We start from the raw sequence: 25117 nt of genomic DNA on the forward strand, positions 1-25117 counted from the left end.
GCTTGTTTCTAATTAAAAAAATTGGAGGAGTGGGTATTTAGCATGGCAGTTAAGATGCTCACATCCGACATCAGATTTCTTGGATTCAGTTTCCCTGCTCTGGCTCCTGAGTCCAGCATCCTGCTAATGCACACACTGGTAGGCAGTGGTGATTGCTCAAGTAATTGGGTTCCTGCCACCCTTATAGGAAACCTGGATCATATTCCCAACTCCCAGCTTTAACGATTGGAGTGAACTAGCAGACAGAAGATTGCTCTTTCCGTGTCTCTCAAATTAAAACTGGAAATGATCTAAATAATTTAAGGAAGTTATAACTATGATATGCTCATATGATGTATATTTTTAGCCATTTATAATGTCTTCAAATAATACTTAAGTTCATGGGAAAATGTTAATCATATAACAAATGACCAAAAAGTTATAAGCTTTTATGTACAGTGATCCTAATTTTAAATATCTATGTATGAAAAACTGGTTATCTATAGATGGTGGGATTATATGTGTTATTTATTTCTTCTTTACCCTTCTTTGTCCAAATTATCACACATTAGTATGATAAGTAAAACATCAGTAAATATATTTTGTCTCCTTTAAAAGCAGCTGTACTTTTTTAAAAAGAAATTCATTTTACTCCCTTTTGTTTCTTCTGATGCTATAGTTATTTGAGTACTGCCCTAATATAGATAGGAATTATGCATGTCAGGATTATTTCTAGGTAGTTCTGTTTAATCAGTCTCCAATGGCATTAGAGATGGTATTGCTTAAATTGCAAAATGACAAGTTGTAATATCCATCTTAAATACAGATTTTTATAACATTTAGGTGTCATTACTCTAAGGACATTTACATTTGGTACTTTTGTAATATACTCTTCAAAAAGAACAGATACACCTCTTTAGTTCCCAAGAGACAGCACTCGCTTCTTGCTTAACAGATGAGAAAGCTGTCTGATTTGCTCAGAATCAATGATAGGTAGACTGCTTTAAGGCTTGCAGAACCTAAGGAAAAAGAAGTCAAAATACTTGTAAATGAAATACATCACTACCATTGATTGTCTAAAGGGAGTTCAGGTTTCAGTGAGAGTTGAGTCAAAGATCTAAGTGGGACATATCTGAGACTGAAACACGGATGAAGAAGCAAACCACCAAAATGGTTGAAATTAACATGATTAGTGTCCTTTGTCAAGACAAAGCACAGGACTGGAAGACCCTCCCTATGCAGTTGTCTTTGCTAGAAAATGTGAAGCTAAATCTTGGATCACAGGGTTAAGCCAAGAGGTGGGGCCACACAGAGCATTTGGGAATCTGATGTGTTCAAATTTGGTTAACTAGAGACTCTGCTATAAATGGTGAGAATTCATTGTGACCATGAATGACTTAAGTATTATAGTTTAGAAATATGTGTATGCTTTCTTTCCTTTATGTATTTTAAACATTCTGAACATAGTTAGCCTTATGCTGGAGGGCAATTATTTCCTTTTCTCATAGGTTCTAATTTTACTGTTAAAATAGCTGTATTTTTAAAAAAGTTCTCAATTCAGAACAGTTTTTACTCAATTCTTCCTCATACCTTCTCATTCCTCTCCCTCCCCTCAATGTGTAACAGCAATTTTGAAGCAAATGTATGTGGGTGGTTTCCATGGTACACGACAACAACTTTCCCAAAGAGGGTACTTCAGCCTGATCTAATTGAGCGTGATGTGTTCCAGTGTGTAAACACAGATGCCCTAATATTACCAGATATTTCAGCAGCTGATCAGGCATGATTTAGTCTCCTTATCTGAATGACAAATGCAATGAAGGTTAAGGATGGGCAACACTGAAACATTGATTTCAATCATACTAGAGCCAACTCCTTTAACTGTTCTGTGTTTCTGTTGACAGGACCAGGAAGAACAAGCTTACTTTGCAGTGTTTGATGGCCATGGGGGAGTAGATGCTGCCATTTATGCCTCAATTCACCTACACGTTAACTTAGTTCGCCAGGAGATGTTCCCCCATGATCCTGCTGAGGCCCTGTGCCGGGCCTTCCGGGTCACTGATGAGCGGTTTGTACAGAAAGCGGCCAGGGAGGTATGCCACTCTCTCATAAATTCTAGCCATGAAGGCGCTGGCCAAGCTCAACTTAGGCTGTGTTGTTTAAGGATGAGTTTGGATTTTCTCTTTCTGAGAAGACATTATCCAAGCTGTATTTTCTTGACCTGTAATATTAGATTATGTTCCCATGTAAGGAATGAGTCCAGAAGGGTACAATGATGGACTGTATAGAAACACTCCAACCGCAATTTTCTGGATTCATGTCTATAATCATTGCTGGATTTGGCAGGTGAATATTTTATTCACCATTGCCTGTCGGGTTCACACCAGCACTATCTCTCTGACTCTTGTTTAAGATCTGGATATGGTGAATAAATGATTTTTTTTTTTTTTTTTTTGGAACAGGCAGAGTGGACAGTGAGAGAGAGACAGAGAGAAAGGTCTTCCTTTTGCTGTTGGTTCACCCTCCAATGGCCGCCGCAGCTGGTGCGCTGCGGCCAGCGCACCACACTGATCCGATGGCAGGAGCCAGGTACTTATCCTGGTCTCCCATGGGGTGCAGGGCCCAAGGACTTGGGCCATCCTCCACTGCACTCCTGGGCCACAGCAGAGAGCTGGCCTGGAAGAGGGACAACCGGGACAGAATCCGGCGCCCCGACCGGGACTAGAACCCGGTGTGCTGGCGCCGCAAGGTGGAGGATTAGCCTATTGAGCCACGGCGCCGGCTTAAACAATGATCTAAAAAAGAAACAGAAACTGGGATTATTTCCATACATTTGGTTCCAACTGGGTAGGCAGTGTTTTGCTGTGTATCTCTTGAGGGAAATTTTGCTTGCAGAGGATGAATCCTCAGATGATCCTTGAATTGATTTTCTCTTTAACAGGAAAAAGAAGTTGAGTTCATGGCTTGTGCTACTAAGGCTAATCAAACCTAAGATTTTTACTCTGAATGAATGATAAGGGACTATATTAAGATGTAAAAGTAAAAAAAATTTAATTATCATTCTGGCCATTGGTACATAATTAACTGCAGTACTCTCTACTGAATTTTTAACAGAGCCAATAGAAAAAAATTTTTAATTTAAAAAAGTAATTACAGACAGATACACATAGAAAATAAGGCTCCTGTTCTTGACTTAAATGTGAACTCCTTTTAAAATGGAGAGAATAGGGTAATCATTTAATCCATTTCTTTTATCTTAGTCATGCTATACAGCAATAATGGAACTTAGAATTAATAAAACAGTAATTCAGAATTATTTGGTATTAAGCAAGAGAAATATTCTCTATCTTCTCCTTCCTCCCCCAAGTCTGGATTAATATGCAAATCCAACAACAGTAACCACCGGGGTCCGCATGTAGAGACAAGGCTGGAAGGTAAACTACGATTCCGGACTTCAGGCCTTGCTGGTCTGTTGAAGAGCACATCCTTCTTGGCTGTGCCTTTCTTGAACCTGCTGACTGTGATCATTCTGAGGGCAGGATGTGGTCCCAAGATGGGATCTGTAATCACCAGTATACAACAAAGAGAATCACTTTGTCCTCCTTTTATCCTCTATCCTATTCCTCCTCCTCCTCAAAATTATAGCTTTTTTTTTCCAGACCATGTTTATCTCTGTTTTGTTCTTTCACCGATCCTAGAGTCTCTCAGTTCTGCCAATAGTTCTCTTGAGTAGTTTCGGTTTGTCTCAGCAGTCACTTCTTGTCCTCCCATGTGCTGCTAAATGCTGGGGAAAAGTAGCTATTCCTGTGGTGAAGCAGCCCTGCCTCCTGTTCTCTCCAGGGCATATGCACTGAAGTGTCTTTATCATGTGTTCCAGAGGGCTGAGTTTTTGAACATTCTGTGTAGGAAGACATTTTATCGGTGGGTGAGGATTTATAACAAACTTTCCCTACATAGGGAAGACAAGAAGTTGTTTTTCTCATTGGATACAAGGGGTTCTTCATCACCCCTGATGCATTGGTTCTAATTTAGGCCAGGTCCTTAGTAACAGAAAGTCATGCTCATTTGGTGGTGACTCATGTCAAATGGAGATGTCATTTTAGGATAGCAGGATCAAGGGCTTTAAGTACAGTGGTAGCTACTACAGTGAAATCCTGGGCTGTTAGTTCCTGTAATTTTCCAAAAGCAAAGGCCCCTGAAAATACTGTAGGAAAGACATATATATATATATGTACATACACACACACACACACACATATATATATCTTTATGTATTTATTTATTCAAAGGTAAAAGCAGGCATCTTAGTCTCCAGGCAGTCTATACTGTCTCTAGGCTCCTTATCCTAATATTCAGAGATAGGGAGCATTTGTTGTATATCAACCAAAGGCTTTTTAGATTATTTTGTATATCACAGACTCTCCTACAGTACATAAAGGTCAGTAATAAAAGAGACCAGAATATGGAAATTTTTCCTCTAAGAATTGATACACTGGAATGAACACCGGAATGGAAGAAAAAAAATGTAGTTCTGTTTTCTGTATTAATCAGTTACCTGCCATTGTTTTCTCTGTACTAAAAATAAATCCCTGCCTTTCATATCACAGATCAGATGGATTTATGTATACATACACACATAAGTACCTACATGCATCTAAAAATGCACTGGGTTTTCTGTATTTGTAAAATTGTATTATTTATAGTTAGCTACCATCTGAAAAGTTTTTACTCAAAACAATTTCTCAATGAGAATTTGATATGTTTATTTTCACTGACTCTAGTTTTACACTGTTTTCAGAGCTTAAGATGTGGGACCACAGGAGTGGTGACTTTTATCAGAGGTAACATGCTACACGTGGCCTGGGTGGGTGACTCCCAGGTTATGCTTGTGAGAAAGGGCCAAGCTGTTGAACTAATGAAGCCGCATAAACCAGACAGAGAGGTAAGTATAGTCTATTCTATGCCTTAAAGGGAGTTTTCTAGTTTATTAATTAGGGTTCACTTAATTATTAAAATTAGCACTATTATCTCAGCAACCATGCCCACTTTCCAAAGAAGGAACAGAGAAACCTTTTCAGGAAACTAGTGAATTTTATATTTGTTGTTTACTCTCAAAATAATAAACATGAATCCACTTAATTGCTTTTTTTTTAATTGCATTGTTGTTTAGGATGAAAAGCAGCGAATTGAGGCCCTTGGAGGTTGTGTAGTCTGGTTTGGTGCCTGGAGGGTAAATGGAAGTCTGTCCGTATCCAGAGCTATTGGTAGGAAAAACTAACTTCTCTTTCTCCAAACTGTCCTCTTCTAGCTCACTGTCTTATACTGACTGCTACAAGTTAATCTGAAGTAATTTATATTATCATAATGCTTTTATTGTTGTTTATAAAACCAATGCTACTTTTTAATTATTTATTTAAACCTGCCTCATGTGTAAATACTACTATTAAAACGGAGCCATAAATTCAGAATTTACTAGTTTCTACCTATTTTATTATTTTTAATGGAAGCCGTAAACCTTTACTTAAAAAAATTTTTTTGAAAGGCAGAGTTACAGAGAGAGAGAGGGAGAGAGAGAAAGAGAAAGGGACAGAGGGAGCGAGAGAGATACCTTCCATCTGCTGGTTCACTCCTTGAAGAGACAATAGTCAGGGCTGGGCCAGGCTGAAGTCAGGAGCTGCTTCCAGGTCTCCCACATGGATGGCGAGGACCCAAGGACTTGAGCCATCTTCTGCTTTCCCAGGCATGTTAGCAGAGAGCTGGATAAGAAGTAGAGCAGCTGGGACTCGAACCAGCACCCTAGTGCTACAGGCAATGGCTTAACCTAATGCGCCACAGTGCCAGACCCTGTTAATCTGCTTAAAACCATAGTGATTCTCATTTAAATCAGTATTTTCCAGAAACTAGAAGGATCTTCCCATATTTAACACACACTTATTCTGCTCATATCTTTAACTTTTAAGTGAACTGACATAAATAACAGAATTACTAGGAAAAACATTGTTTTTTACATAAAAAGTATTTTCTGAAAAATAATTTTTCAGATAACCCTGAGATTTTAAAGAACCTGACTCCCTGGGACTTAAGAGGAAAATCAGCAAAACTCCTTAAACAGTCAAACTGAGTAGATAAAATGCAAGGGAATAAGTTCAAAGAATTGAACTGTTTCTATCTCTGCCTCACATTAGGCCCTGGGTTTATTATTTTAAGCACCTTGGCTTATTTTACTTCCTGATTTTTTAAAAAAGAACTCTGTTTTTATGAGTGACTTGTGTAAATATTGCAATTCTTAATCTAGTAGTGCAACTCAATTCTTATATTAATATTACAAATTTTTTTTTTATTTACTTATTTGACAGAGTTAGACAGTGAGAGAGCAAGACAGAAAGAAAGGTCTTCTTTCCATTGGTTCACCCCCCAAATGGCCACCACGGCCGGAGCTATGCTGATCCGAAGCCAGGAGCCAGGTACTTCTTCCTGGTCTCCGATGCAGGTGCAGGCGCCTGCCCAAGCACTTAGGCCATCCTCCACTGCCCTTCCGGGCCACAGCAGAGAGCTGGACTGGAAGAGGAGCAACCGGGACTAGAACCCGGTGCCCATATGGGATGCCGGCGCCGCAGGCAGAGGATTAACCAAGTGAGCCATGGCGCCAGCCCCAATATTACAAATTTTTTTTTAAAAGATTTTATTTATTTTGAGAGGTGGAGTTAGAGAGAGAGAGGGAGAGACAGAGAGAGAGGTCTTCCATCTGCTAGTTCACTCCCCAAATGGCCACAACAGCCGGTGCTGAGCCAATCTGAACTCAGGATCTAGGAGCTTCTTCCAGGTCTCCCACGTGGGTGCAGGGGCCCAAGCACTTGAGCCATTTTCCACTGCCTTCCCAGGCTATAGCAAAGAGCTGGATCAGAAGTGAAGCAGCCAGGACTCGAACCAGTGCTCATATGGGATGCCGGTGCCACAGGCGGAGGCTTAGCCCTCCACACCACAGCACCGGCCCCCAAAATTACAAATCTTAATCCCTGAAGAAATGTATTAGACACAGATTTAAGAGAAAGAGTTCACATCTAACCCTCAAATTTAACTTTTTATTGCCAAAACATCCAGAATATTAAGAAAATCTTGTAGGACTGATTTAGTTTCACCAGTGATTTCAGTTCCTTTTACTCCTGGGGAAAGTTCTGGCAAACTGTAAAGTGGCCCGAATCTGAGCAGTAGAAGGCTGAAAGCGAAATACAGCTAAAAGATTCTTCAGATACCTTCTGAAAAATTGAGAGCTGGCTTTACCCAAGACTGAGGGAGTTATTAGAACTTGAATAGGGCCAAAAAGGAGAAAATATCATTTCTGAAATATACCCCATATAGAATTATTTTGACACCTCTAGCCAAAGACTTCCCCTTCTTGGTCTTACCTGTCTATCAGAGGATGGAGGGGTTTCGTTGAACCAATTTATTAAATACTTTCCATTTTTTCTAAAAATGTAACACAAGAGGCAATCAAAGCAGGAGAGGAATGTCCTTGAATAAGTGATAGTTTAAGGGATACTGCACAGAAGTTGAATTGGACGTGGAGGACAGTGTTTAGAGAAGGAAATCCCAGCACAGCAAAGGACATATAGGTGGGGTTTGAAAGGGCACTGCATGTTTCAGGAGTGGCAACGAATCTAGGATGCTTGAAGCAAAGGGTGGGAGTGGTAGAGATTTGAAGTGTTGGTGTCAGATTGTGAAGGGCATTAAATACGAGGCTGAGTGGTCCGAACTGTACCAGGTGAGAGGCGGAGGGGTCACAGCTCAGATACACATACAGGGCTGGAATGGAAGATGGACTGAAAAAGAGCCTGGTGGGGAGATCATTCAGAAGGCTGTTGGTAGGGTTGTGACAGATGTGAGGACAGCTGAAAAGGGACATGGAGGAGGGTATAAACTGATGAGACAAACATGATAGGTTAAAGGGAAGAGGAAAGCTAACCCCTAGGTTTCTGACTTGTGAATGCAAAGATGATAAAGCATTTGTAATAAACATTTTGGCGACAGGACAACATAACAATGAATTCAGGTTAGACATATTTCGTATTCTAAGCACCTGTGGGATATCAGAAGAGAATTTCTGTACAGTTGGGAGTACAGTCCTACAGTTCAGTTGAGAACTCTGGATTGGAGATAAAAATCTGGGGACTCATTCCATTTTCATAGTGGCATCAGCACATTGTGACGTGAGGGGTACATTCATGTAGTGCAGTGATGCTACCAGCACATTGTGAAGTGGTGTATTTCTGTAGTAGCTGAAACTACAGAATAGATGACATTGCCCAGGAAAAATATGTAGTCTGGAGGCCAAGAGGAGACTTACTATTGCAGATGGAATAACACAGTGGAGTTAGACTCTTTGGGTTTGCATCTTGGCTCTGCCACTGTGGCACTGTGGGTCTTGGGAAACTTTGCTTCTCTGTGATATTTGCTCCTTTGTAAATGGGAGTAACAGTACCTGCCTCATGGAACTTTTTAAGTACTAAATGGTGTAACACACCCACTGGACTTTGAACCATGCCTGGCAGTGTCTTGGCACACAATGGTTGTTTTGTACTATTATTAAATGTAAAGGAGTCTTAAAATGAATAAGTGATGAGAGATAGAAAACTGAGGTGTTAGAAATGGTGAGGGAGATAGGGCTTTGAGACAGGAAAGTAGTCAACAGGCTCAGATGCTGCAGAGGTCAAATGAGAAGTGACTTAAAAAAAAAACTATGGGATTCAGGCCGGCGCCGCGGCTCACTAGGCTAATCCTCCGCCTAGCGGCGCCGGCACACCGGGTTCTAGTCCCGGTCGGGGCGCCGGATTCTGTCCCGGTTGCCCCTCTTCCAGGCCAGCCCTCTGCTGTGGCCAAGGAGTGCAGTGGAGGATGGCCCAGGTGCTTGGGCCCTGCACCCCATGGGAGACCAGGAAAAGCACCTGGCTCCTGGCTCCTGCCATCGGATCAGCGCGGTGCGCGGGTCGCAGCGCGCCGGCCGCGGCGGCCATTGGAGGGTGAACCAACGGCAAAAAGGAAGATCTTTCTCTCTGTCTCTCTCTCTCACTGTCCACTCTGCCTGTCAAAAAAAAAAAAAAAAAAAAAAAAAAAACTATGGGATTTTAAAAGTAGATGATTGGTGACATCTAAGAGACATGTTTTAGACTGAAAGATAGAAAAGCTGATCAGATTACAAAAAAAATCAGGTGAGGGAGAATAGGAAATAATAAAAAGGAGCAAATTTACATTTAGTTTCTTGAGCAGTTTGATGGTGAAGGGAGAAAGGAAAAAGTGTGGTGGCTTGAAGAAAAAGCTGATTTAGGACAGGGCTGATTTTATTATTTCTATTTTTAGGAGACAAGACTTTAGATTGGAGTATGTTTGTAGTGAAGAGGAGACAGAAAACAGAGAAGTTGAAAATGAAAGTAGGAAAGCTGGACACTTAGGGAGAAAGGATCAACAGCATAGGTTAGCTCGGAGAAGGGGAAGGGTATCTCCTACGATGAGAAGATGGTAGGTGATATAGGTGAATCTCTACACACTGAAAAACAAATGGAGCAGGCCACATTCCATATCAGAATTCCAGTTGAAATACCAGCTTCTCCATTTCTTTTTTTTTTTTCTTTAAGATTTGTTTGTTTATTTGAAAGACAGAATTAGAGAGGGAGGGAGGGAGAGGGAGAGAGAGAGGACTTTATCTGCTGGTTCACTCCCCAAATGGCTGCAATGGATGGAGCTGGGTCAATCCAAAGCGAGGAGTTAGGAGCTTCTTCTGGGTCTTCAGTGTCCATATGGGATGCCGGCACTGCAGGTGGCTGCTTTTACCCGCTACGCCACAGTGCCAGCTCCCTGTTGATGCACCTGGGAGGCAGTAGATGATGGCTCCAATACTTGAGTCCTTGCTACCCACATGGGAGACCCAGATGGAGCACCTTGTTCCTGGCTTTGGCCTGGTCCAGCCCAGTTGTCAAGGGTATTTGGGGAGTGAACCTGTAGATGAAGAGCTCTGTCTCTTCCTCTCTGTCACACTACCTTTCAAATAAATAGATAAATCTTAAAAAAAAAAAAAAAAAAAAAAGGTTGGGGGAGGGCGGTAGGAATTGATAAAGCTCAAGCCTGATAAACTTAATTTTCTTTGGAATGGGAAATCAAATAGCTCATTGAATGAGGGGGCTGACAAATATAATTATTTGGAAAACTCATGGGATAAAATATAAGGGTAGTTCAGAAAGTTCATGGAGAATGGAATCAAAAAATTTTAATTTTGGAGCCAGCACTGTGGCACAGTGCCACTGCCTGCAATGCCAGCATCCCATTTAGGCGCTGGTTCAAGTTGTGGCTGCTCCACTTCTGATCCAGCTTACTGCTAATATGCCTGGGAAAGCAACTGAATATGATGGCCCAAGTGCTTGGGCTCCTGCACGTATGTGGGAGACCTGGATGAAGTGCCTGCTGCTGGCTTCACCCTGGCCCAGCCCTGTGGCCATTTGGCGAGTAAACCAGTGGATGGAAGTTCTCGCTCTCTACCAATTTCACTCCCTCTCTGTAACTCTGTCTTTCAAATAAATCTCTTTTTTTTTTAACAGGCAGAGTGGACAGTGAGAGAGAGAGACAGAGAGAAAGGTCTTCCTTTTGCCGTTGGTTCACCCTCCAATGGCCGCCGTGGCCAGCGTGCTGCGGCCAGCAAACCACGCCTATCCGAAGGCAGGAGCCAGGTGCTTATCCTGGTCTCCCATGGGGTGCAGGGCCCAAGGACTTGGGCCATCCTCACTGCACTCCTGGGCCACAGCAGAGAGCTGGCCTGGAAGAGGGACAACCGGGACAGAATCCAGCGCCCCGACCTCAAATAAATCTCTTTTAAAAAATGTTTTGGTGCAAAATCTTTTTGAAATCTCTGCAGATGAGGATTTTCCAAAAGTTTATGAAAAACCTGTATCATGAAAAAATTATGCAAATTATTCAATTTGGGGTCAAAATATGCTCTTAATTCCATTTTCCATGAACTTAAAGATTTATTTATGTATTCAAAAGACAGAGAGTGAGAATATCCTCCATCGACAGGTTCACTCTCCAAATGGCTGCACATTTGGGGCTGGTCTAGGCCAAAGCCAGGAGGCAAAAGTTCCACCCAGATCTTCCACATGGGTGGCAGGAGCCAAGCACTTGGGCCATCTTCGCTGCTTTCCTCCCCAGGCACATTAGCAGGAGCCAGACTGGAAGGGAGCAAGGACTGGAACTGGTGCTCTGATACCGGAGGCTGTTGTGGCAGGTGACGGTAGGTTAGCTCACTGTGCCACAATACCAGCTCCCTCCATGAGCTTTCTGAAGGACCCTTGTGGTGGTTCAAGTAGGGGCAAGAAAAGAGATTCCTGAGCAGCATCCAGTTCTACTTAGGAAAAAATAATACTCATAATGCTTTAAAAATGAGAAGCTTTGCGACTGCTTCTCTCCATGAGCCCTTCAGATTTTTGATCCAAAGCTGACAGAGGCATGATGTGTTTCTAGCATATGGGAAGAGGAGGTTAAAAACTAAAGGAGGTTGCCAGGAAATGGGTATTCATGCCCTCCTCCCAAATTTAGAGGCGAAATGTCATGAATTTGAGACCCAGAAGTAGAGCAGGTGAAAAGCCAGAATTCTGGGAGTGTTTTCTCTGTGCAAGTCCTTGTATGTCCTGTTCCAAATGAACAGTTGCAGTAGTCTTTTAATTGAAGCACTAAGACAAGATTTGTTGGAACAGCATGACTCAGATCACATTTATTTTTAGAGATGGAATTTGGAAAATAATGATGATAATATGGTCAGGTAGAGTATGGAATGGGGAAATTTACAAAATGGATTGGTGGAGGTCATCAAATCTCAGGACTTGGAGTTATAATTTGCTCTTATTGGAGGCATTGTACTATACAAGTGAAGTTGATGGAATCAAAACCAGCAGGGTTTTGAGTACTATTAGAAATATGAATTGGGGCCGGCACTGTGGTGCAGTGGGTTAAGGTCCCAGCCTGCATTGCCAGCATCCCATATGGGCGCCAGTTTGAGTCCCAGCTGCTCCACTTCCTATCCAGCTCTCTGCTATGGCCTGGGAAAGCAGCAGAGGATGGCAAGTGCTTCGGCCTCAGCACCCACAGGGAAGACCCGGAAGGAGCTCCTGGTTCCTGGCTTTGGCCTGGCCCATCCCTGGTCATTGCAGCCATTTGGGGAATGAACCAGCAGATGGAAGACCCTCTCCCTGTCTCTACTTCTCTCTGCAACTCTGAAGAGGCTAAATATGAGAAAGATGAGAGGGCTACACGTTTGAGAATAGTTGAACATATATAGGTAGGATCAAAAAACTAGGTTTTTGGCCGGCGCCGTGGCTCACTAGGCTAATCCTCCACCTAGCGGCGCCAGCACACTGGGTTCTAGTCCCGGTCGGGGCGCCGGATTCTGTCCCGGTTGCCCCTCTTCCAGGCCAGCTCTCTGCTGTGGCCAGGGAGTGCAGTGGAGGATGGCCCAGGTGCTTGGGCCCTGCACCCCATGGGAGACCAGGAAAAGCACCTGGCTCCTGGCTCCTGCCATCGGATCAGCGCGGTGCGCCGGCCGCAGTGCGCCGGCCGTGGCGGCCATTGGAGGGTGAACCAACGGCAAAGGAAGACCTTTCTCTCTGTCTCTCTCTCTCACTGTCCACTCTGCCTGTCAAAAAATAAAAATTAAAAAGAAAAGAAAAAAACTAGGTTTTTTTTTTTTTTTTTTTTTTTGTAAAAAAAACCCTATGGATACACTAATCCAGGTAATTATGTTGCCCACATTGGCTGTATTAAGAGTTATCCAAAGGCTTCTTACTAAGCTTTCTGGGTCTGTTTATAGATTCAAAAGGGATGTGAAATGTAGAAGAGCACCTATAACAGACACCAGAAACAGTAAATACAGTGCCAGGTGATTTATCTTCAGATTATCTTCCCCTAGTCAAAAACTGCAGTTTTAGTGCAGTGCATAGAAGTTATTTATGAAAATTATGTAGGTAACAAGTAGAAAGCTAGGGTTTGGATCCAGGCAGTCTGATTCCAGTGCTGGCTTCCTTAACCCCTACCTTACAAATGACAAGGCACTTGTAAATATGTAAATATCTGGAGTTTAACTACTATTCAATGATAACTTACAGAACACTACTCTAAAAATTATTGCTCAGTTCTGTGTGTGTATAGAAGTGACAGAACATTCCTTAGAGTGATAAGCCACCTGTGACTATCTAAAGGAAAACTATGAATATATGCAAATAATATGTGGATGTGGAAGTGCTCTGGATCTCCAAGTTCCAAATGTGTATTGATGATCAACTATCTTAGTAGTCTGGTGACAACAACCTAGCTTAGATCTCCCATCTCTCTCTACTGCAGGCACACTATGCTGTACAATGTATTACCAACTAATATTGCCTCCATGCTGTTTCCTCAACTCAGGGGCCTTCCCTACTTAGTGACAACTTACTCTTCAAGGCACAGCTCAAATATTCTGTGAGTTGATGAACTAAGAAAGGAAAGAAAGAAAGAAAAATAAAGGCCCAGGAGGGCCCTACGGTTTCTAGTTGTTAATAGCAGAGGTATGAGCAGTAACAATAAAGACAGAAGAGGAGAGTGATGATCAGAGATAGGAAAAAAGAAAAAAGAATGTGGTAGTATCTGAAAACAAAAGAAAAACGGTCATATATTTTCTGTGTAAAGCAGCATGAAAAAAGCAGAGCCAAGTAAACCAGGAAACCCAGAGATTTCATTCGAGTTCCCTTGTGTGAGGCCTTAGATTAGCCACATGGCCTTTCCCTGGCTTGAGGGAGTCTGACTTTTTATTTTCTAAAGTGACAGGGAGGGGCCAGTGGCATAGCGGGTAAAGCCACCACCTGTAGCACCAGCATCCCACATGGGCACTGGTTTGAGTCCCAGCTGCTATACTTCTGATCCAGCTCTCTGCTGTGGCCTGGAAAGCAGTAGAAGATGGCCCAAGTCCTTGGGCCTCTGCACTCGCGTGGAAGACTTGGAAGCAGCTCCTGGCTCCTGGTTTCAGATTGGCTCAGCTCCAGCCATTGCAGCCATTTAGGGAGTAAACCAGCGGATGGAAGACTTTTTCTCTCTCTCTGCTTGGCCTCTAATTCTTTCAAGTAAATCAATAAATCATGGCTGGCACCGCGGCTCACTAGGCTAATCCTCCACCTTGCTGCGCCGGCACACCGGGTTCTAGTCCCGGTCGGGGCGCCGGATTCTGTCCCGGTTGCCCCTCTTCCAGGCCAGCCCTCTGCTGTGGCCAGGGAGTGCAGTGGAGGATGGCCCAGGTGCTTGGGCCCTGCACCCCATGGGAGACCAGGAAAAGCACCTGGCTCCTGGCTCCTGCCATCGGATCAGCGTGGTGAGCCGACCGCAGCGCGCCGGCCGTGGCGGCCATTGGAGGGTGAACCAACGGCAAAGGAAGACCTTTCTCTCTGTCTCTCTCTCTCTCACTGTCCACTCTGCCTGTCAAAAAATAAAAATAAATAAATAAATAAATCTTAAAAAAAAAAAAAACTGGCAATTAAGTGGGAGAAAAGCATACAGAGCACCTGATTTCTACAGAACTCTACTATTTTATCTAGAATGATTTTAAAATAAAGGTTTATTTACTTACTTATTTGAAAGGCAGGTGACAGGGAAGAAGAGAGCAAGAGTAAGCGAGCCAGAGAGATCTTCCATCTGCTGGTTCTCTCTCCAGCTGGCCACAATAGCTAGGCATGAGCCTGGAACTCCATCCATTCTCCTGCATGAGTGACAGAGGCCCAAGAACTTTCCCAGAAACATTAGCAGAAAGCTGGGTTGGAAATGGAGCAGCTGGGACTTGAACTGATACTCATATGGGATGTTGGCATTGCAAGCAGCGGCTTAACCTACTGCACCAAAACGCCAGTTCCTCTAAAATCCTTCCCATTAAATTTAGTTCACAATCCAGTAATTATCAGTCACAGCGTTGGACATAAACATTCTTAGCACACAAGGTAAACCAAAGTCTGACTTCTGATGTATCACCTTTCTAATTCCCACAGGAGATGCTGAACATAAGCCATATATATGTGGGGATGCTGATTCTGCCTCTACTGTTTTGGATGGGACCGAAGACTACCTCATTCTGGCCTGTGATGGCTTCTATGACACTGTGAATCCCGATGAGGCAGTGAAAGTTGTGTCTGACCACTTGAAAGAGAATAACGGAGACAGCAGCATGGTTGCCCACAAGTTAGTGGCATCAGCTCGTGATGCTGGGTCAAGTGATAACATCACTGTTATTGTGGTATTCCTGAGGGACATGAACAAAGCGGTAAATGTTAGTGAGGAATCAGATTGGACAGAGAACTCTTTTCAAGGAGGGCAAGAAGATGGTGGGGATGATAAGGAGAATCATGGAGAATGCAAACGCCCTTGGCCTCAGCACCAGTGCTCAGCACCAGCAGATCTAGGCTATGATGGGCGTGTGGATTCATTCACTGATAGAACCAGCCTGAGCCCAGGGTCCCAAATCAACGTGCTGGAAGATCCAGGCTACCTAGATCTCACACAGATAGAAGCAAGCAAACCTCGCAGTGCCCAGTTTTTGCCACCAGTTGAGATGTTCTGTCCTGGTGTACCAAAGGAAGCCAATGTTAATCGTGAGCTAATGATGGAGGAAAAATCAATTCATTCATCATTGCCTGAATGGAGTGGTGCTGGAGTGTTTCCCGCTTCTTTTAATTTGGGCTCAACAGGGCAGCAGATAAATAGAATGGAGAGCTTTTCTCCTATCTGTTCTGGGTTTGAAAGTGAACAATTCAAATCCCCAGGAAAAAGATTTTCTAGATTGTATCGTTCACACCACCACTACCCAAAGAGGCAGCATGGATTCAGGTTTATCACAAAGTTTTATTCATTTCTCTCTGCTCGAGAGCCTTCCCATAAAATAGGCTCTAGCTTGTCCTCACTCATTCGAAGTGGGAAGAAAAATAGAGTGTTAAGAAGTTCTCTGCCATGGAGGCAAAACAGTTGGAAAAGGCACAGTGAAGACATGATGAGGAAGGTTGAAAAGAATAACGATATTCCATACCCCGATCTTTCCTGGAGCCATAAAATGTAATTTTTCTTTAAAGTAGGCTAGCTAGTGCTCCCCCACCACTAGAAACACCACTATCAGAATAGAAACAAAATAGGCATTTCTAAAACATACATGCTTCATTATGAATTGATGGATGGCTCAATTCTTAAGTGTAAATAGATCTCTAAGACACTAAAAGGTACAGTATTTTCAATCTAGCAAAAAGTATTGGCAGTTTCACTTAGCAAAATGATACAACTGGTCTCTGTGTTGTGCCTCCACACCTACATGCAGCCCCTCCCACCACCTCTTCACATCACTAGTGGAAGCTTGGGAGTTAGTTGTTTCAGTCAAGATATATAATGTTGAAATCTCAATGCAGGTGAATCTGATCTGATGTGCCTAATATTTTATCTGTGGAAAACTTAATGCAGAATTATATTTAGTTGGGAAATGTTCCTTAAAATCCTGGGGACCATCTAGAAAACATTTGCCCACTTTAAGTAGGTGAAAGACTAAAAGCCATATGAGTTTTACTGGTAATGAAGTAGAAAACCGGTGTAAACATGTCACATGCTCAGACTCACAAGGCCGTAACTTAAAAAGATTTAACTATGAACATTTTTTGAATTGAAAAATATTTCCTAGGGCTGTAGTTATGTGGGAGTTTCATAATGAGTTATGGTGCTTTTGGTGGAATTTTTATTATTTATCATTTTAGGAGACTGCTATCAGCTGGTTTCCATCTATAGTATTATATTTTTCACTGTACCTTCATCTCAGGAATAAGAGTGGTTTAATGGAGATGATGTCAGGTACAAATATACTAGAATCAAACTGTCATTTAAAAAGAAACCCAAATAGCATTTCCCAATTTTTTGCCTTTTAGAAAAAAAAAGAAGTTCCCAGGCAGCAAAGAGATGCACTACGATAGAATAGAAAGTGCTTTTGGACAATGAAAAATTCTATATGTAACTTTTCTAAAGTTATTTCCCCTAAAGGAATGAAGTAATCAGTATGAGGAAGGCTGAAAGTCCTGCCCTACAGTGAGCCCAGAGGCCAAGTGCAAGGGAGAACATGGATGAGGGAGCCAGGTCTGGGAAGCTGTAACTGCAGCGTGCACCAGGTCTCCTGCCACTGCAGCTTCAGACGCACAGGGATGTGTGCTCATTTCAACACTGAGTTACTTTTCATATTCTTTAATCATCCACTTTTTGCCATTTCTACAGTTTCAGTCCAAACGCTTACCTTTAACTGTAAAGGCAACAAAAACAAAACAATACAAAAAAACCCCTAATTATTAGATTCATTCCGTGAAGCAGCCTTTGATTCTCCATGCAACCCTCTCCTAGTCACAAGGACCAGCCATGGCAACAGACAGGAGGAGCCCTGCTGTAGCAATCAGTTTTTATTGTTAGAATGCACTAAATGTTCTTGCTGAGAAATGTCCACTGCCTAATCATGTTTTTGCACAACATAAGTACTTTATACTCCATTCCCTAGACCCATAACGGAAGACTAAAATTCCTAAATTTTAAAGACAAAGATAATGGTAGAATGTCAGGTGCCAGTATAGCTATGTAAAATAAATTTTTAAAAATAGCCTCACTTTAGCAGTGATCTGATTATTATTCTACAGATTTTATTTCTTAAAATTTGGGTGAAAGTAGAGATTTTCAGTATTCTTGATTTTGAAGTCATATCTTCTTTTCTCAAGTCTTGTGACACAGGGTTGAAAAGGAGTAAACATGGCTCCAACTGCAATACTAGGATCTTTTCACCATTCTGATGCTTTGCCCCCATGCATGGACCTCACTCTTCTGTCATTTTCTGAAGCCTAGATCGTGTTAATAACCCAACAGGTGCAGTGCCAGTTTCAAATCAAGTTATCTAAGAAAACAAGAAAACAAGAGGCAGCGAAATATTGGTATACATTCTAGTCTAGAAAGCCTAGCTAAGTAAAAATATTTTTAAAATTTTCTCTAGTTATCTATTGGCAATGTTTTTGATCAGAATAAAGCAGGTGATAGGCTTTTCACTGGGGAAATACTGGATGGATGAAACTGAGACAAACAGACCCATCTTTAAGGGTCTGGATTTGTAGGTCTGACTACATACATAGCAGCATTAACTCCATTTCTCATATCATTAGCTCTCTAGAAAATAAAGCAAAGTAGTCCTGGTGTCGTCAAGTTATAAACCAATATTGTAAAAATAATAACCATTCATCTGTTCACAACACACATATTTATAGAGTAGTTAGGTACCGTTTGTAAGGTAAGTCCTTTAAAATTCTACAATACATACTAAAGTAGTGGTTACGGGTCTGATATATACTGCTCCTGGTTCTATAACCTAGATATAAAAGCAGTGCTTCGTGAAATGCAGTGTTATATCTTAATGCCACTGGTGATAGAAAGTAGTTTAGTTCCCTTCCATTCAAATCCTGTGCCCTTATTTGCTGCTTGCTGATGTAAGCAATAAGTACCCTCTACCTAATGGTATCTACGCATTTCCGTAACTTGTATTTAACGATGGTGTATCTGGTGATTGTAAAAAATATTAGACAGATATAAAGCATATAGTATATATTAACTGTTAATGCTGAGGTATAGTCTGTGAATTAATGTGTTTTGTACTTTTTTCATTGTGTAATTTAGTGATGGTGAAAGTTCTACACTCAAACTGTAAAGAGTGGCAGTACCCCTTTTTCAATTTAACATGATCTGCATCAATCTGTTTGCCTGCTAAACAAGTCTTGTTAGATTAGGAATAGAAAAACAAACACCAACAAGAAAGTGTAGTACTGGTTAGGGAAACAGGCTTCTCAAGTCACCAAGTGAAGTTCCTACAAACTCCCTGTACATCCACTGCGAGTTTCAAGAGAGGCAAGTCCCTAATCTAAAGGTTTCCTTTGTTCACTTTCTAGATGTGTACTTCTAAGGGATATCTGACAGTAGGCCACATTACAGCACCGGACACTGGGGCTATTATTCCTACTTAGGTCTGTACTAAAGAGGATGGGTAGAAACATATGTATGTATATACTTTTTCTTTATCTAGAAGTGCCATCCACTGTCCTTGAATTAATACTATTAAAATTGCTGTTGTATCTAACTAGGAGGCTCCTTGAAAGTAACACCTTTTTCATGGACAGTATATCAACAATGCCAATGTCAACACTGAGTCTAATTCTGACCACATTTATAGTGGTATCATATCAACATGCATTTTCATGACAACCATACTCCATGATTGGAACAATGTGCCAGTAAGAAGTGCGACATCCAATGAGTAGACTGAAAACGATGCATAAGTAGTTCAGTGTTTACAGATAAAAATGCTGTGGTTCAAGTACTTCCTTCCCCACTACAAGCTTACTGAGCCTTTGTGAGAAAACGATTAATTTTTAAGCCGAGTTTGTTCACTCAGAGAGTATTTTCAACTATACAGGGCCATAAAGAGGGATACTGTAGTTGTGTTTACATCTGAATTTGGGACAGTTTTTCTTTGGATCATAAATTAGTGAAAGAAAGAACTTTTTTTTTCACCTTTGAAAATGAAGTTTTCAGAGACAAAAGACAAATATTTGCTTTTTTGTTCTGACCTGTGATTAGCTTAAGTTTCTTTTTCAAACAAAATATGATACTGCCAGTATTAGACTAATTTTCCATATAAATGGGACTGTGTTGAAAAATAACTGCTACTTCCTCTACCAGCATTTTTATCTTCTAATTTGAAGACAATTTATTGTGCTAATTACAAAATATGAAATAAGATAAACTCCAGACTGACACAGCAGTTGTATATGAGAAGGAAATCCTCTAATAAACTGATGTGTTAGGTCACCCACAGATACGTCATTGTGAACCCTAACTCTAGGTGCTCTTTGGTGAGACAGGCTGTGTTCTCTTGTTCATGACATTTCTCTGCAAAGAATTCTCTCTGGAGTGAAGCGAATGAAGTGAATCATTTCTTTCTTACCAAGTAAATTTATCAATTTACAGACCTGCTCTACAGCTCACTTTTGAGTTCAGCTGTAATCATGAGTGATCCTTCATATTTTATTTATTAAAATTGTTCATTCAGGTAAGGAGTATATTGAAATTTTGCCAATATCTTAATAAAACCCAGCAATTTAAAACTACTAGTCATCCGTCTTTTTATTTAAAGGAAAGAAGTTGGGCAGATTCTCTAGGAACTGAAAAAAACAATACAGTTCCGAGATGGTAGTCTTGATATGCTATAGGTGGGAATATTTTAAAAAGAAAAGTTGCTAAGTACTGCCCTATTGTTATTTTCCACCAGGAAACCCAGAAGAGATAGTGAGTCTCACCCAAGTTTCTCCCCATTAGCAAACCTGGGGGAAAGGGGGAATTGCGGAGACCAGAGAAAAAGGACCTGCCAAGAACTAAGTGGTAACTCCTCAATTCTAGCCACTCAAGTCTTTCCCTTTCACTTAGCCTTTGCCCTTTTAATTTCAAATGAGAAGAAAGGAGGGAACAGTAAGCACAATAAGGTAAGTTGTGGGTGAAAGTCTGGAGGATTGCTATTAAAGAGACTAAAAGAAGACAGAGACAGGAGAATGTAGGGGACAGAGTGAAGCCAGTTGAACAAGACAGCTGTTATCTACAGGGACAGAATGGAACCTGAAAAGCAAGTAAACCAAGCTCATGCACAGCGTTCTTATTCTCCTTTTCCTCACCATTAAAACCTTGAACAATAATTTCACATAGTTAAAACAAGCTTAAACTCCTGGTTCTCTAAATTCATCCAGTCTTTAGCATGACAGCAAAGGAAAAAAAAAGTTTTGAAAGGGATGATATATTTAAAGGGGTCTGCTAAAGCAAATGAGAGGAATGGAATATCCTGATTATTGTATTATTCACACTTTTAAAAAATCTTAAATATTTACTTAGTTGAAAAACCTCTCATTTTGAAGCAAGACAGAAGTGAACCTCTATATACAGTAAAATCATTTGAACTTAATATTTACCCAAATTACCAAATTAACAGACTGTCAGGAGAGGTAAGGTTTAATCATTTCCTTTTTTGATAGCAGAGTTGCTATTTGTCACCTTAACAGCAGTCAGCAAAGAATGTTCTTCTGTGCTTTAGGAACAGGCCGTGGCTCCACCTATCAATAACCTGGAGGTCAGGTTCTTTGCTGAGACTGTCAGTACTGGTCAGTAACAAAGCGCTCACTCTTGAGCAGCCAGGCTTCGCTCGGCTCTGATGCTAACTGCAGCATTTCTCTCCAGCCAGGGACTCTTCCAGATGAGATCTCCACCACCCCATCCCCACCCGGCCCCAGGTTCTGATTTTGCTGAGGCTGCTTTAGGACCGGGGAAACATGTAAAAAACTGTCAGGAATGAATGTGACACATTTGGAGAAACCATTTTCTAAATGAATAACTGTAGTTAAACCAAAGTGAAGCAGTTGAGCCCGGCATTAATGGTGAGGTGGCTGGGGTTCGGGGATGATGAGGACATGCAGTTAAACCAGATGATCACCAGGTTGCATGATACTGAATGGGAAGTAAACGAACTGAACATCTTGCCCCAGATGTACACAGCACATACAGATCACATGCCCTGCAGGACTCTGGGCAGAGCTCTGGAGATCAGGAATAGAAAGTGTGCCAGCCGAGAAAGGAGTGTAGAAAGAGAGCAGCCCAGGGGCTGGTGCTATGGCATAGCGGGTGAAGCTGCTGCGTCCAGTGTTGGCACCGGTTCGAGTCACGACTGCTCCCCCGTTTTTTGTTTTTTTGTTTTTTTTTTTTTTTAAGATTTATTTATTTGAAAGGTAGAGTTACAGAGAGAGAGAAGGAGAGGCAAAAAGAGTCTTCCATCCGTTGGTTCACTCCCCAACTGGCTGCAATGGCTGGAGCTCGGCCAATCTGAAGCCTGAAATCAGGAGCCTCTCCAAGTCTGTCACGCAAGGTGCAGGCACCCAAGCACGTGGGATCTTCCACAGCTTTCTCAGGCCTCAGCAGAGATCTGGATCAGAAGTGGAACAGCCAGGACACGAACTGGCACCCATATGGGATGCCGGCACTGCAGGCAGTGGCTTTACCCACTATGCCACAGCACTGGCCCCCTGCTCCACTTCTGATCCAGCTCCCTGCTATGGCCTGGGAAAGCAGTGGAAGATGGCCCAAGTGCTTGGGTCCCTGCACCCACATGGGAAACCCAGAAGATGCTCCTGGCTTCAGATCAGCCTAGCTCTGGCCATTGAGGCCATTTAGGGAGTGAACCAGAGAATGGAAGACCTCTTTCTCTCTCTGCCTATGCCTTTCAACAAAATAAATCTTTAAAAAAGAGAACAGTCGATTCAATTTATGGATCAAAGTACAGAGTGGCTGATGGGACCATTTGCTGTAAAGTCCCCTTAGGCAGAATTTTAAGACTTCTGTAAGCCTAGACTAGGAAACTATGCATTGGCTGATGTGGGAATGGGTAATCTAAATATATCACCATGTGAAGAATAAAATGAATAGGCCAAAGTGAAGATGTTTTCACTTTTCAAATTTTCTATACTATTACCAACTTTAAAACTTCAAAAACAAAAACTAGATATAGAAAATAGCTCAGTTTCTGAACTGTGGTTTTAAAATTAATTATACTCATGTTTTTAATTCAACAATATATACTATATTTAAAAAACCAAATACAACCACACACTATTTCCAGCTTCCATGCTAAGATACAGAACTAGAAAAACACTGCTTCCACTCCTTTAAAAAAAAGAGCTGAATTAACTACAAATGGACTTTTTTTGAACCACAGAAAGTTGAGGTTGCAGAGCAACCAGCTGGCCCCAACTTGAGAGGGGGTCTGGTCCCTAGGAGAGAGGAGCACCGGCACCAGTTTACCGAGGTAGCTGGAAGCAGACATGTGGAAGCATAGTTTAGCCTAAGTGACAACTGGTGAAGGCAGTGTGGATCAGCAATACAGTGCGAAGCCCTGGGCACCTGTAGAGAAGGCGACCTGGGAGAGCCTGCACTTTTGCAGTCTTTTTCTTACTGCTGCACAACAGATGCTCACAAGGCACGACTCGGAAGAAACAACCCTAAGACATGTCACCTGTGTTGCCACTCCTGCAGAGCCTTGTGGGAGGGTTACACTCGCCAGACCCTTTCTCTCCAACCCCGCCACAGAACAAGGGTCACAAATACACACAGTGCTGCCCTGTGGCACTGGGGAAGTCAAACCCCAGGTGGCAGTATCACTGCCCCTACAACCAGCTGGGAAGACCACTCCTGCCTCCCTCAGGTGGGGATACAGTGCCTCAAACTGTAGCTTAATCCACTCCCAAGACTGCAAGCTCCAGTCAAGCTTTCTAGGAGGTCAAGAGAGCAACAAGAGCACACACAGAGAAGGTACCTTCTCTGATGCACAACACAAAGCCAACCGAAACTCAGGGTCAGCTGACACCTGCTCTGGCATTGTACTCCCAGTCAGAAACATGATGGGGCACTACAGGAACCTGAAACTACTAAGCTTAATTCTAACAACTGCAAGCCTTAAACCAAGCACAACTCTTAACTACATTAATTCAATTTTTACAATAGGATCTAGGCAGCAGAGCTGTCTACTTTCAGACATAAAAATTACCAAAGAGATTATCTATTGTTCTTAAGATGGGTCACTTTTAATGAAGAGAGGCACAGAAGACAGAGTAATAAGATTACAAAGTAATATCCCTCATGAATATGTGAAAATTCTCAGCAAAATATTAGCACAACAAATACCACTACACAATTACTAGGATGGCTATAATAAAAACCACTGACAGAGCATTTGGCCTATGACACCTGCAGGGTGGGCGCTGTGGTGTAGCAGGTAAAGCCGCCACCTGCAGGGCCAGCATCCCATATGGGCACTGGTTCAAATCCCAGCTGCCCCACTTCCAATCCAGCTCTCTGCTATGGCCTGGGAAAGCAGTGGAAGATGGCCCAAGTCCTTGGGCCCCTCTACCCACATGGAAGACCTGGAAGAAGCTCCTAGATCCTGGCTTTAAATCTTTAAAAAAAAATAAAAAGATAGCTGCATCCCCTCTCAGAGCACCTAGGTTTGAGTCTTGGCTCCACTTCTGGCTCCAACTTTGTTACTGTGGACCGCCATGGAAACAGCAGGTGATGGCTAAAGTTCTTGGGTTCCTGATACCCATGTGGGAAACCTAGACTGAGTTCCAGCTCTCAGCTTTGACCTGGCCAAGTTTCAAATGTTGAAGGTATTTAGAGAGTGAACTAGTAGATGGGAGTTGTGGTGGTTTTTTTTGTTTGTTTTTTTTTTTTTTTTTTTTTTTTTTTTTTTTTTTTTAAGATTTATTTATTTGAAAGGCAGAGTGACAGAGAGAGAGAGAGGTCTTCCCATCTACTGGTTCACTCCCCAAATGGCTGCAATGGCCAAAGCTGGGCCGATCCAAAGGCAGGAACTAGGAGCTTCTTCCGGATCTCCCATGCGGGTGCAGGGGCCCAAGGACTTGGGCCATCTTCTACTGAACTAGAACTCTGGTATGCTGCTGGTGGGAAATGCAAAATGGCAGCGCCACTTGGTCAAGTTTGGTTGTACCTTATAAAGTTAAGCATATTGTTACCACAGGATTCAGCGCAATAAGTTCTGACACCAACTCTCTGGAGTTAGGCGACAGTTGTCAGATTTAGGGCAAAGTCTTCCACAAGAACACCATCGCCTCAGACACCAGCTGTAAGTTCACAGGTTCCCATACCACCCTCAGTTTTGAGCAGCTGGCTACAAATTTGTGGGACTTCCACCATCCACTCAGATTTGAAAATTCACCAAAACAACTCACAGACCCCAGGAAAGCACTTTAGTTAGGATTACATTTTTATGATAAAAGGATAGAAATACAAAACAGCCAGATAGTGAGATGGTGTGAGGTCTGAGAGGAGGACAAGTGACCTCCTGGTACTGATTTAGAATCATATAGAGTTCTGCTGACCAGGCACTGAGCGCCAGTGACCAGTTTTATTGGGAGTGCATCATATGGCCATGACTGCATCATCCGCAACGAGGCTGAACACAACTGGACTGACAGCTCTGCACCCC

General features: G+C 42.2%; 2 protein-coding genes across 10 annotated transcripts in view; one reads left to right on the forward strand and one right to left on the reverse strand.

The window, feature by feature from the left end:
* The window catches only part of PPM1E (protein phosphatase, Mg2+/Mn2+ dependent 1E), a 190118-nt gene extending 169932 nt beyond the window's left edge, over nt 1-20186 (forward strand). The window contains exons 4-7 of one of the 2 annotated variants that reach the window (XM_051824782.2): nt 1884-2072; nt 4778-4921; nt 5150-5243; nt 15024-20186. In XM_051824782.2, coding sequence (XP_051680742.2) covers nt 1884-2072; nt 4778-4921; nt 5150-5243; nt 15024-16084 — 1488 coding nt within the window. In that variant the 3' untranslated portion in view covers nt 16085-20186. The remainder of the gene's footprint in view (nt 1-1883; nt 2073-4777; nt 4922-5149; nt 5244-15023) is intronic. The other variant, XM_051824783.2, reaches the window with a different exon arrangement.
* The window catches only part of TRIM37 (tripartite motif containing 37), a 171955-nt gene that overhangs the window by 1748 nt on the left and 145090 nt on the right, over nt 1-25117 (reverse strand). For 3 of the 8 annotated variants that reach the window (XM_070060977.1, XM_070060978.1, XM_051824775.2), the window contains one exon: nt 895-5735. The exons of 2 other annotated variants lie outside the window; for them this stretch is intronic. In XM_070060977.1, coding sequence (XP_069917078.1) covers nt 5603-5735 — 133 coding nt within the window. In that variant the 3' untranslated portion in view covers nt 895-5602. Of the gene's footprint in view, nt 1-894; nt 5736-17662; nt 17933-25117 lie in introns of those variants that run through there. 3 more of the 8 variants (XM_070060982.1, XM_008271206.4, XM_051824776.2) reach the window with 2 other exon arrangements.

The sequence above is a fragment of the Oryctolagus cuniculus genome, chromosome 17 (assembly GCF_964237555.1).
Source record: "Oryctolagus cuniculus chromosome 17, mOryCun1.1, whole genome shotgun sequence".
NCBI lineage: Eukaryota > Metazoa > Chordata > Mammalia > Lagomorpha > Leporidae > Oryctolagus > Oryctolagus cuniculus.